Source organism: Chlamydotis macqueenii, chromosome 8, assembly GCF_036417535.1.
Source record: "Chlamydotis macqueenii isolate bChlMac1 chromosome 8, bChlMac1.mat, whole genome shotgun sequence".
NCBI lineage: Eukaryota > Metazoa > Chordata > Aves > Otidiformes > Otididae > Chlamydotis > Chlamydotis macqueenii.
The window spans coordinates 5,828,788-5,842,710 of NC_141563.1; the positions used below are offsets into that span (position 1 = coordinate 5,828,788).

The window sequence follows — 13,923 nt, forward strand, 5'->3', positions numbered from 1 at the left end:
ATTTAAATATGTTTACATTTTTGATCACAGTTCCTTCTTCTGCATTATTCCCTCAATTTAATTATGCCATCTTAAATTCCAGAACAAAATTGAAGGACTATACTGTGAAGAGCAGTGTATTCATGTCTCACAACTGTGATAGATAAATTGCCTGTGTAGCCTAAACTGTTATGTATGTGAAAACTGATCAGTCTGCTGAGGACAGTACTTTTAAACCGGTTTCCAGACACCAACCAACATCTGTTGTTGCCTACATGCAACTGCCTCGTTATTTTTAATTCTCTTTGCAATGCATGATCAATCTTTTACCAGTTACAGCAACAAATATGTATCTGAGGGACTGCCAAATCAGTTCGTGATTAATCCTTAGATCAAAGATAGATCAGAACGAGTTATTTGGAATTCAGACCAGCAGTATGCAATTCTGCATATACCTAAACAGTCGACTATTTTGTTCCCAAACTTGTTGTAGAATAAACAATCTGAATGCATTTCAGGGGTGAATGATACAATAGAGGAAAGTAATGATAACCCCAAGGTGACACAGCACAGAAAAAATAAAAATTACTACTGCAGACCTGAACAGTTACTTTTTATTGCTTTTAATGAGATTACAGTCTCACTCAAAGTAGACTGCTTTGGGTTACTTTGTGTGAGGAAAGATTAACACCAGTCTGAAATCAGCTGAAAAATTAGTGAATTCTAGACAAATGGTTGTAATGACAGCATATTGTTAAAATAAATCAGAACATTTCAGATTCCATGTAGCATCAACAACCAAAAACTATTTCTGCACGTCTCTTTTTAAAAGAGAGTCAGTATCAAACAGTGTATGTTTACTGAAAGCTTATAAAAGAGCAGTTTGCAAAAAACCTGATCGTACAACATCAGTTACTCACAGGTAGCACTGCCTTATACAAACCCATAGAGAACTCGACAGCTTGAACAGTAATTCCTTATCCAGCATCGTATCTTACTTTTATTTTGCACAGATTACCTTGCAAAATAAGCTTCTGTATTAGGTGCACCTTTGCAGAGCAATCTCTTACAAAATCATCTCGTAGAGATAAATTAAATGAATGATTAGACCGGCATGACATGGATAAAGCCATTCCCAAAATAAGCTGTTTGATCAAAGTGAAGCAGTTGGGCAAACTTACTGGAACCAGTTTCCAAAACCATTTGGTAGGAGACTTCAGAGGAAGCAGTAGGAGAAAAGAATAAAAGCAAAAAGCAAAGAAAAAAAAGGAACAATTCATCAGATTTCATAATCACTTTTACAAGGCAATTTTCTTCAACATTCTCAGTTTTGTATAACAGTGAATCGTAATTTAATGGTAAGCATTAGTGCGCTAACTTCTGCGTATTGAACTAATTAGCAGAAATAACATCGGAGAAATACGTCTGCAGTCCTTGTAAATCAACAGTTTAAATTACCCACATGAGCGGATAAGACTGTCAGATCAGTGCGGATCTATTTAACGCTGTCGCACATCTAATTGTACCCCACGTATGCAATCCGACGGAAGGATTCATTTGAGACTTGAAGCCGCGACATCCCAAGTATCAAAATGAACTCCAGCAGCACACACGGGGAGGCGGGGCAGCGAAAGCAATGACAAAAGGTACAAACACACTGTAGTAACGCTGCCACTCGCTGCAGTGGAATGTGCACGGGGTACTTCAAGCCAAACCGTGACATTTATAACATTGAACAACATTTGTAAACAGTAGTAGGACAGTTTTCAGAACAATCAGAGGTGCAGGCAGTTATATTTTCGCAGTGACAAATTGCATTAGCATCAGCTGCATGATGTGCAATGACCCGAAACGGAGATGGAGTTTTGGCTTCTGGCAGAAAAATGATCAGAATCAATACACACCATTCTAAACTCACACTTGATCAAAAAATACCACACCAGATTACAAATAAAAAGTGTTACAAATATAAAATTTGACCTAAAAGCTTAACCCTAAGCACAATGAAGTCAGTGAGTTTTTATGAAGTCAGTGAGTTTTTCTGTAACTCTCTACGCTGGTCTGGCATAACACTTCTACTATTAAGAAAAAAAAAAATCATTATGTATTGGTGTTATAAATATACACAGAAATCTTCTTCACTCTATTGATTTCATTGTAGAAACTTTTAAAAAATTCAAATCAATTAGTAAAGTGCAGGAAAGATTTTTTTTTTTTTTTTGTAAATGAAGAGAAATATTTTCTGGAAATAATGAAAAAGTAGTTTTAAAGCTACTGTGGAAAAAACTCCTATGGAAGCATACAGAATCATAGAATGGTTTGTATTGGAAGGGCCCTTTCCAGGCCACCCAGTCCAACCCCCCTGCCAGGAGCAGGGACATCTCCAACCACATCAGGTTGCTCAGAGCCCCGGCCAACCTGGCCTGGAATGTTTCCAGGAGTGGGGCATCCACCGCCTCTCTGGGCAACCTGGGCCAGGGCTCCACCACCCTCACCACAGACAATTTCCTCCTTATATCCAGTCTGAATCTCCCTTTTTAGTTTAAAACCATGACCCCTTGTCCTGTCACACCAGGCCCTGCTGAAGAGTCTCTCCCCACCTTTCCTGCAGCCCCCTTTAGGCACTGGGAGGCCGCTCTCAGGTCTCCCCGGAGCCTCCTCTTCTCCAGGCTGAACAGCCCCAGCTCTCTCAGCCTGGCCTCACAGCAGAGCTGCTCCAGCCCTCTCACCATCTTCGTGGCCTCCTCTGGACTTGCTCCAACAGCTCCACGTCATTCTAATGTTGGGAGCTACACAGCTGGACGCAGTGCTGCAGGTGGGGTCTCACCAGATTATTATTTTATGTAGTTGTTAAAACACTGTGCTTCTATAAAACCCTTAAAATAAAAGCTCTGCTTCATTACTAAGGTTATGTAAAAAAGGTGTTGTACACAAAAGGGTGTGTGTTAGTAACATAACTATTCTCAACATTCTCCTCCTTGGTTTAACTGGATTGTTACAGTGGAGAACCCCAAAGCCACTTAGAAGAATTTAACTACGAGATGCAGGTTCATGTGTGGCTCCAGACATTTCCATCACACTCAACTGAAGCACTTCCCATAGGGTTCACCTTCTCTTCACCTTACTGACATATAGTCAATGTAAAGAAAAGTACAGGGATTTAAAAACAATTATCTTAATCTTCAACTGCAATCAGGAATGTTAAACCATATCATAAAGCAAGGCTGTAGGTAAGCGGACTGAGATCAGACCCTGGCTGCCTATCCTCCTCCTTAACACTGACAGGAACATTCTTTGATTTATCAAGGTGAAACAAATTTCAGACACTGGCACAAAGGTCCATCAATATCTGTTCAATGCTAGGCTGAAGAACTCTTCTGGGAAAAAGCACACGTTTGTTTCAATCCCCAAGACTAGCTCTCTGTAACAGCACAAACTGAACTCGGAACTGGCAATCCAATATATATTTTTATTTCTCCACTCGGCTGAAACTAGGGTTGAGATGACTCCAAATATGCTTCAAGAGGCTGAAAGACTGAAGATAATCAAGTTTAAATTCAAACAGGCTGTAAGATCTATAAATATACACTTTGTAAAGGCACTTAAAGAAAAGATATAAAGAAAAACCAAAATCTCTTGGACAACATAATGGGAATTCAATGGCTGTTGAACGGGAGCTTTATATCAACAGGAATAAACTTTTTTCCCCTGGAACTTATTAAAAATCTGCCACTGTAAAACAAATTGAGCAGAGAATCCTGACTGACTTCTCCCAATGTTAAAAGAACAAAAACAAACACAAAACCAACACCAAACCAACCACAAAACAAAATAAAAGAACAAAACAGTCCCTGAGGTTGAGGGCTTACAATTTTACAAGAAGATTGTTTCATCTCCCCTAAGAAAAAGTTTCAAACACGATTATGACAAATTTAACTCACTGTAAGCTCATCCTGTGGTGAATGGGACTACCAAAACATGGTAGCCATGCCCTTCACTGAGTACTTGTTTCTGCTGTCTTCCTTGCACCATCGTTTGTGTCCATGCAGCTGTGCATTAATTGCATTAATTGGATCAAGAAGCCGATCCTGCTGCAAACTTTTCTTCTTGACAGGTTAGCTTTTGCTAGCTGTGTGGATTTACGACACGTTAAACAAAGTGGAACTATGGCATTAGTGTTTTATCTTCACACAAAAAGTTGCACTGTTTAAACTAATTTTAAAAAACATTTAAAGAATTCAGGTCTTTGGTAACATTGGTTTCTCTGATAGAATTTGCGCTGATTTGGCTTACAACCGTTAAGACTGATTCAGTCTAAATCACAAAAGCAGATGGAAAAGTAATAAGTTTTTAGAAAACTTCAACTCCACTGAAAATCTGAAGAAATCAGAAATCAGAATCTGAGAAACTACATTGAGTTTAACCAGCGCAACTGTGCATTCACTACGCATTATTCAACGGAAGCCTGAAAACCAAAGCTATTCACTACAAAACTTGAAATCCTAGTTCTGAAAAAAGATGCAGAGACTCTACCAGAAAAAGATGAGATCACCACAAATCACCGGCTCAAGATCCACAGAGGACCACCTGGAACTAAAAATCACACATACTCCTTCTTATCTTCTGCAGGAAGCTTGCAGCAGGAGAAAGTGAAGGAAAACAAAAGCAATCTCATAATTTGAGAAAATAGATATTCCTTATCACTTGTATAATTTCTTAATCTGTGTATATGACACTTATAATTTTTAGACATGTACAGATTTACTATTTATTGCAAAAAGGGTCACTGCAGATTTGTAACAAGACAGCAAGGCATTAATTTGGCAGGCTTGAGGATTATGCTGAAATTATTTTTCACAACTGACAAAATGTATGAGTTTATCACAGTAGGACATGAGGAAACAATTCAAAAGTCTACTCAGTAATTTTGTTTCACCTTTTAGGTACATAACTGTGCTGCTTCTTGGCCAGAAATATAAATTAAAGAAAAGCTTTCCCTAATGGCTACAAGGATCTATTCTTCCCGTGTTTGTCTGGCCACCTCTCTAAATCAGCAGAAGAGGCACTCTGAATTTAAATTTAGCTCAGATTCAAAACCTGACCACACCTTAGAAACTCTGAAACATAAATATCCAAAGGTGTTTGGCTAGAGTAGAAGGCAGATTGCAAAGTTTCTTGAATTTTAGAATGGAATCATCACCTTTGAACTGCTGTGTTGGTAATACAGAGAATCTAAATCACAGAAGACAGCCCCAGCCTGAAAAGGATGGTGGCAACCAGAGAAGTATGACAGAGATTCGAGTAGTAAATTAGCCATCACTGGAAGGGGCCAGTGTTTCTCAAAGAAAACCTGCAGTTAAATGATCTGAAGGAGCTGAAAATACGTTGCTGTCTTCCTGCACGCAAAATAAAAAGTTCAGTAGTTCAAATTCCTCAAATACATCCAAGTAGAGCTGACAGAATATTTCCTATTCTAGACCTAGTTTCTAGAAGCAGACTGCATTATATCGTGTATTAATTGAAACTTTAATGTACAAATGATATTTTGAGTCATCAGCCAAGTAATTTTATCCTCATTTTTTCTCATGTACTCAAATGTGAAGGATGGCTAACTTTCTAATAGCCTTTTTTCCTTTTTTTAAACCATAATCCACAATAAATTTACACAACAAAAGAGACTTCTGGGGGTCAGCTGGAGCCTGAGGTAGTGCCCCTGCTGAGACTTCAGCTAATAAGGCCACGCTAATACAACCCCCTAGCATGCAGTACCTTACTCGGCAATGTAATCTATGCCGCTCAATCCCGTACCGAGGCAAATAACATAACATGTACCTGGGAAAACAGTATCTAAATTTTACTGTATGGAAGAGAAGGCCTTCATTACAAATTTTCCCATGATATGGCAACGGCAGCATGATTTGGCTGTTTTGCAAATGCATCTGTACATTGGCCAACAGAACAGGGCTCTAATTGCGTTACAGCTTCCCCACTCATATGGAAACCACACAGACGCACACGTCACTTTTCGGTAAATGTTTTATTCCACTGGGTCCAGTCATGGGAGCAGAGTTACAGACTGTACAAGTCTTTCAATGGTTGATTCAAGAACGCTGACATTAAAGATAAATTACAAACCCAAATTTTTATCTTGCTATTCCTAATCTAGAATGCAAACTCTAACTGAAAATAGACGTTACTGAATTTTTACAAATACAGATGATTTTATGGCATTGCTCTGATAATAATGTTCTCTTTCATATATCCTTGTTTACCACATTAAGACTCATGCACTTTGGATTTTAAAAGTTATTCTCATTTTTCAAAGTGACCTAAAACCCTCACAAAACTTCCTACTATTATTGTCAGGAAAAAGAAAAATCACTAGAGGACAGAGGATCATAGGTTATCTCCCCACGGTCCGTTTACTTTGTTTTATCTGAATTTGAGAAACGAACTTGTCAAGGACATCTTATTCCCCAGATTTCTATGCCATTATCACTACTGAATACAGATTAATTTTTCTGTATCAGAATATATGCAGCAGGGTCACACCACTATTGGGGAAAAAAAAAATAATTATTTTGCTGAGTCACGTATTACTTAGCCTTCATCACTCCTTATATTTAAAAAGAAACCACAAGTGCAGTGACATTCATGGCACTCCTGTTTTTTGAAGCTGGACTTCTAATTTAGCCAGATAACCTGCAGCTCCTTCAGGGGAGCACTGAGAAGGAGGGGATCCGGGATTCCTAGCTAGGAAATCTGTTCTGCATTCAAGCGCAGGGATAACACCAAAGGGTGTTCAAAGTTATTCCCAATTCCCCAGTAATAACTGTATCACAACAGGATAAATTAGCTCGTTCTAAAGCAAGCAATTTTACACACTCTGGAACTGTATGCTACCCTTCTGTATTTTGATGGGTATAGTGTTATTTAATTAACCAAGCTCCGCAAACAAAAGGAAAAAAATCCTGTTAGGAAAGGGAATCAAACACAATCTGTTTTTATTGTATACATAATAAAACCTGCAATCAACCAGTATTTTGGATCATAGCCAAAACAATGCTTCCCACAATGCCACATACAGATTTCTCTTTTGAGATGCATGCAACTCACAAGGAAAAAAAATCATGAAAAATGATTAAAAAAAACCGCGGTGGTCTTTTTCACATCAGATCTGACTACAGCTTTAATTCACTCTAAAGTATTCCTTAATCCTAATAAATTCCCTTGGACTTACATAACAGATGTTTTCCTGCTATCAAGGATTTATCTGTTTGTTAAAAAGGATAACTGGGAATAAAAAGTGCAACTCTACTAGTGTTACACTTAAATGCATATTTCCATGGAAACAATAAAGCTAATAACAAAATGACTGAATACTACAAGCTTTCTTTCTTTAACAAGCAGTTAGAAGTTCAATGTCTGCAAGTGTACATTTCTCTATACATTCTATATGCAAGTAGGCTGTTTGTTTTTTTTTTTTTTCAGATAAATGCTTATTCTTGATTAAAATATTTTAACTCCTACACGTACCTTTTGACCTCCTGCGGATTCTGCACTGTGATGCTCTTTTAGTTTTTGTTCCTGTTCCATGATGTCTTTCAAATGCTCATTTACCTAGAGACAAAGTAGTTTATCCAGTGGTCTGTTCTAAGAGGTCAGTCACAGAAATCACAACTTTTCAAAAGGTCTATAAATCACTAGAACCGACTTAACTGAAAAGATTTGACTATATTCAGACTATATATCCTGAATATTTCAGCCTGCAGCCCTGAAGCACAATCAGCAAAGGTCCATTTCAGACGCAGTCTGGGGTCACTAGCTGTTAGCTTTACACCGTACAAACTACCTTGCCCCTCATTATGCTTGATCACATCTGATCAGCGGTGTATCCTTGGTACTTGGTTTGTTATGCAGTGACGGTCCATCACTTCAAGCACAACGTGTCCAAATACAAGCAGAATATCTTGGTTTTAAATCATGATAAATCACGCAAAAAGAGCCAAAGAGACCCTCGAGCAGCCGTCATGACATCTCTACATAACAGTGACTGCTCAGATACCATGCGCAATGTGTATTACAGGATTTTATTTAGACTTCCCATTTATTTGGTTCACATGACACATTTACCTTATTTCTGTAAACTTTGCTTTTTATTATCCACACACAGCAGATGAGGGAACAGTCTGTATCAGACACAGCCCTGATATACCTACATACATACCCTACCCACTCACCTCTCATCGAATCATAGAGTCTACAAAGCAAATCCCAGCTTACTTTTCCAGTGCGCATACCTTGTTTATCCAGTACATGACAGCATCCTCAATATCATAAGGAACATCTGTGGCTTGGAAGAAGGATGAGTACTGCTGCGTGCAGGCAATCACTTTCTCAACGCTGACCATCTCTACAGTGTACGCCATCATAAGAGTATCGATCATGGCCAGGTGAGCACTCTACAAAGAGAGGCAGCAATGCCTGATTAGTTTGCAAATCAAATTAAAAAATCACTTTCTTACGTACCGTTTCTGAACACGGCCACACACGCACAGACACCAAAACGGTAAATGCTGCAAGTTTTCTGTCTGGTTGTCAGTTTTTGAATGAAAGACAAATGAAGGCAAGCACGTCTAACACATTTGAGAACACAATACAAAGCACAGGGACATTCATTTAAAAAATGCTTACTGCAAATTAAAATAACTTGTGTAACAAAACTAATATAAAAAATAAAGAACTGGAAATGGAAAGAATAAACAAGTTTAATGATTCAAACATTACATCACTTAAAAAAGCTAAAGAGATGTTTGAAATTCCTCACCCTAGGAAAAATAAGAAACTCTGATCGATGTTATTAGTACTGGAAATAAAAGCTGAGACTGCCTGGTAAACAACCTTCATCATCACAAAAATGCTGGATTAAGTGGAAGTTTATCTGTTTTTAAACTCATAATCCAGGAAGAAGACACAGTTATACTAACCTTAAGTAAAAAACATGATAGAAAATACTTATTTTTCTTCTAGTAAACGAATTATCTTATGCAGATGAAGCTACAGATGCATAACTAGGTTTAAAATAAGCACATACTGATAAACAAAATATAGCTTCTGTTAAAAGTGGAGGTGTGTTTCTCTTGGTGTTACGTATTGAAAAACAAGGGCTATTTGACAGTTTGTAATAACCAAAACAAACAAACCAACCCCGCCAAAACAAGCAAATAAAAAGAAGAGGATGTCAGCCAGGCTCTACATTAGATTCTTGTGACCGAATAAGCAAACCATGGCGGTTTGTAGAGGCAGTGCCTACAGCTGAACTGATTTGTGTCTGCTTCATGTTTAGAAGAAACGCAACAGCTTTCTAAGTATCAAGCAACATTTCCCATGAACCAGAACAATTTCCAAAGACAGTATTTTTTAAAACATTGCCTTTAAACACAGCTCACGATGCAAACAAAGATCCCAAACACTTGTTAACACCTTCCTGTCAATTCTACTGAAAATACTCAGATAAACACCTCACAAGGCAGCTACAACAGCCACGGCAACAGGAATGAACAACGCGAGTCACACAGCAATACACTATCTCATCGTTATAGCCACGCACATCATTTATTCCAGAATTCCCAGTAGGAATAAGATGAAGAGATCCAGACTTTGTGCTGCCCTTACTGTATCACCAGTGAAAATGATGACGCTGGCCTCAAAAGCAGGCAGCAGCACACATCTGTTTTTTAAATGGAGTTAAGTTGCTCTCTTTGACAAAAAAGGCAAACAATACTTTATCTACTAACTAAAGACATTCACAGAAGTGCTCCTGCCAGCCAGGCCTCCTGGGACGAGCCGCATCTCTTCGGACACTGCATGAGACCTGGGAGCCCTCTGCCTGCCGTGCTCCATCCGTGCTCCCAGCTGAAGCGGTGCGCTAGGCTAGGAACCAGCATCTCTTCGCCATCGACCGGCTGATTCAAAATAAGCTTTTTTCACCATATCCATCTGCCTCAGGAATTTATTTACAGATCTTTAGTGGCCGACCACTGACACAAGCTCCTAGATATGAATGAAGGACAGAGCTGGGGAGCTGAACTCTCGCCACCCAAGGTACTTAAGAAGGAAAGGACAGAGCGTACTGCCCAAAACAGGAGGGGAGAAGGGAAGACTGGGTCACCGCTGACATCCAGGGGTCATCGCTCTGATGGTCTTCCCTTGCTACACCTTTGTTGTCTAATCTGAATGGTACCAGGGTTAAATCCGAGACATTAAAGTACCAAGAAAATGCTTGATTTGCTTTTTAGGAACAGGTAGTGCACAAAACGCATTTCCCAGCCGGACATGGGAGAGCTACTGCTAGAGGTGTGCTGAAAGCCATCCGTCCCAACCCAGACCGCTCGCGCTGGCTGCTGCACAAGATGATGGTTTCCAGCCCCTGCCCGCATGCTGGACACAGCCTTCCAGCAAGGGAGCTCCAAGCAGGTTTGGAAGCAGAGTCATCTTCCCCAACTGGCGATCCACGGCTAGTTCACTGGCTGCTGGGCCTGTGCTCTGCAAGAAACACAACCGCTGGCAACTCTGCCAGAGGGAATTTAGCAGCCACCACCTCCCACGCTGGATCAGCAGTTTCTCCGTGAGACTTGATCGTATCTAACAAGTGGGTTGCCAGTGGAGAGAGAAGGCCATTCAAGTGTTGCTAGAACTGCCAATACACTCAATACATTACAAATACATTAAGAAAATTAAATTATTTACAACTGGCCAGATGAGTCACATTCTCAATGTTTCTAGCAAATTATTAACGAACGGCAAGCTACTTCAGCATCCAGAGGGAACAACGAAAGGCATGACCTATACTATCAAAACCAAGTGTAATAAACTTCTACCCACACTGACTGGATCCACGACACAACTCGATTTCATATGAGCTATCAAACACAAGCATCTTCAGGGTCGCGTCCCAAAAGTGACTCCAAATTACACTCTTTATAATCCAGGCAGGACGCTCAGAGGGAGATTTTTTAAAAACAGTAAATAATAAGAAGAATAATTTGGATCAACTTGCATCAATTATCCTGAAAAACAAACTACAAAACTGCTATTTTTCCCAGTTAGCAAAATACAAATGTTACTTTATAAATAATTTCTTTATTAATAAAATTATTTAAAACTATTAACATCTATGGATTTTTCCCCCAGAAAATTGCAAGCAACCAGGCAAGCACATAAGATAGCTTACACCTAAAACAGTTGTTTGTTTGTAAAAAGAGGTACAGAAAAAGAGAAAACTATTTAATTCCCCATACATTCTACTGGTTTTCTTCCACTTATTCTGGCAGGGGTCAGACAAGCTGCATTATTTTACATCTTTTAATTCACTATGCTCAACAAGAAAGACTGAAATAAAAACTGCTGGTTTCTACCTACTGTTCCAAATACAGGGTTTATCAGCATCACTGCTGAAGTTCTCAAAAAAAAAATTTAAAAGTTCTGCTGGTAGTAAATAAAGTTCCATTTTTTGTACAACTCCCACTGAACACCACATTTTAGACACAGCTAAAAAGCAAGAGGGAGAGGTCATTTTTACCAGTCAGATCCACAATTACGACAGAATGACAACCCAACGAAGCAACCTTTCGTACCTGAGGGGGAAACACAGATTCCGAGCCGGGCAGAAACCAGGATAGGCTGCTCAGCACCACCTTCTGTCTCTGGACAAGCCCCTGACAGAATGCCTGAAGGACTCCTCAGGAGCTGCCCATGACCGGTACCAGGATGGTACTCCACACGCTGCTCTTTCCAAGATGTCAGCATTCTGACATGCAGCATAATAAATACCTGGGCAGGATGTCATGCTGTCACGTACCTCCCAAATCCAGAAGCGCAGCACGGCATATTTAAATAAGGCCGCGTGATTTTGAAAAAGTATTTTTTTAGAGAAACCATTAAAAAAATCAGTAACATATTAAATTACACAGAGTACAAAACTATTAGAGAAATATCTTAAAAACAATAAAATATCAAGAGCAATTAGTGAACAACAGAGGAAGTAATACACTGTTTTATCACAAAACTTTGTTAGGCAGAGATTTGGTTTAAGCCAATTCAAAAAAATCTTTCCTTTCTTTGATCATTTCACTACAACGGTGCAAAGTACTGAAGTCTTACAATGCAGACTATAAAATATTTAAAAAACCCCACGAAATGCTGGATTCTTCGAGGTATTTTATTTTCTCAGACACAAGCACGGCTTTGTCCTCCTCAGCTAGACCCTGCACAGAACACAAGAGTTTTAACTCAGTAATCTTTCCAATCTCATGTAATTACTAGGTAGTTTCTGCCCCGTAATGTCGGTTCCAGAGCTTTATTTTCTACCGCTGAATAGTTCAGTAAGCAGCTTACTGAATGCAGAAGAAAAATTATTCTGAGCATGGCTGCTAATGCTTTCTCTGCCTAATCTCTGCTGAGGGAGCTCGCTCCCCTCCCTGGAACTGCAAACCACTTCAGTGAAAAGTGTACCGCGTAAAAGGTGCGTGTGGTACCGCACGCACAGACACTTCTGGAGAAATACCGCGTCTTACAGACAGCTCTTACATCATCACCAGCTGCTAAGGGTATTTCTCATACGCCATTCTCTTTTGGCCTGCTCCTTTAGGAAAACCACAGACAAAACCATTTCCCACTGAAGAAACTGTCAGAGAGAAAACAGAGGATGCAATTGTTATCCTTGTGCTAAAATAAATAAAGGACTTTTTCCTTAAGTCTTTTATTGACGGAACAAGTCCCCTAATCTCGCTATGCTTTGGAGAAGAGATTTGATCTTTGACAGGATGTGGCTTTTGTAAACAGGAATATGTATTTCTGTTCTTATGGAAGCTGGTCATGCTTCAAGCATTTTTTGGCAAGAATCTTGTGAAGGAACTTGGTCATATTTAACAAAAAAGTAGTCTTCACACTGTAGTTCTCACCTGCACAATAAACATACATATTTCTACCTAATTCCCTAAAGATTTTGCCTACACCGGATCAGGTGCTGGAGCAGAGAACAGGAGAGGTCAGCTCTTCACAGTGAGCTGGGAGAATATTTATATCGCCTTGTATCAATAGCTGTGCGTGTAACCAACTGAAAACAAGGGTTTCAGACCCAGATAGTTCTCACCATACGGTAAAAATCAGTAATCTGAGCCAGTTACTTGAGCTAACAGTAGAGTACAGAGTATATTCCATGGGCTTGATGAAACTCACACTGAAGGTATCACATACAAGAAAGCACAAAAATAAATTGAATGTTCAGTGTATTCCTAAAGATAATTGGTCTGTTAATGCTAACTGTCAGTAACACGTCTCAAAGTAAAACTGAAATTCCCATTAATGACCTGCCAGTATGTACCAGTTCTTAAATTAATGTCACATTTCCTTTTGTGATTGTTACCACAGACTGCTATCAAGACAAAGCAAAGACAACTAGAAAGAAACACAGCCAGAAAGAGAATTGCAGAAATCCAGCTCAGGGAAAGCACAGGCCAAGGCTGATACTGCAGGAGGTGAGGAAGGAATTCATGAGCAGAGCCCGCCAGTGACAACCCCGCTCCTCTATTGCTTCACTTCGCCAATATTCATATACAGAAATGGAGACAAATCTAACAATACAATAGAAATAACAGTTTTAAAAGATTTCTATCAACAAAGTGAACCAGTCTGAAGCAGTCAGTTCTACCCCGTTTGGTGATTTTTGGACCTAACTCTTTTCTAGCTTCTGTTCTAAAATAGCCCCAGCTCTCGAGTTGTTCCTGCCCAGCAACGGAGCGATCATGTCGAGTTACCTCTCACTGCATTCTCATGAAGAACAAGCGCTTGGCTCTGATCAGATGCTTGTTCAGCGAGAAGGGGCATTACTGAGTCACATCCTAGCAGGTTCTGCAAGGTAAAGGGAATGGGTTTGACTTTCCA

At 39.5% G+C, this 13,923-nt stretch overlaps 1 protein-coding gene across 6 annotated transcripts in view; it reads right to left on the reverse strand.

Annotated features, from left to right (window-relative positions):
- The window catches only part of CAMSAP2 (calmodulin regulated spectrin associated protein family member 2), an 87,863-nt gene that overhangs the window by 36,144 nt on the left and 37,796 nt on the right, over nucleotides 1-13,923 (reverse strand). For 3 of the 6 annotated variants that reach the window (XM_086754096.1, XM_086754097.1, XM_086754100.1), the window contains exons 3-5: nucleotides 8,280-8,441; nucleotides 7,516-7,599; nucleotides 1,161-1,193 (exon numbers count right to left, since the gene is read on the reverse strand). In XM_086754096.1, the coding sequence (XP_086610222.1) occupies nucleotides 1,161-1,193; nucleotides 7,516-7,599; nucleotides 8,280-8,441 (279 nt within the window). Of the gene's footprint in view, nucleotides 1-1,160; nucleotides 1,194-7,515; nucleotides 7,600-8,279; nucleotides 8,442-13,796; nucleotides 13,891-13,923 lie in introns of all 6 variants that reach the window. The other 3 variants (XM_086754098.1, XM_086754101.1, XM_086754099.1) reach the window with 2 other exon arrangements.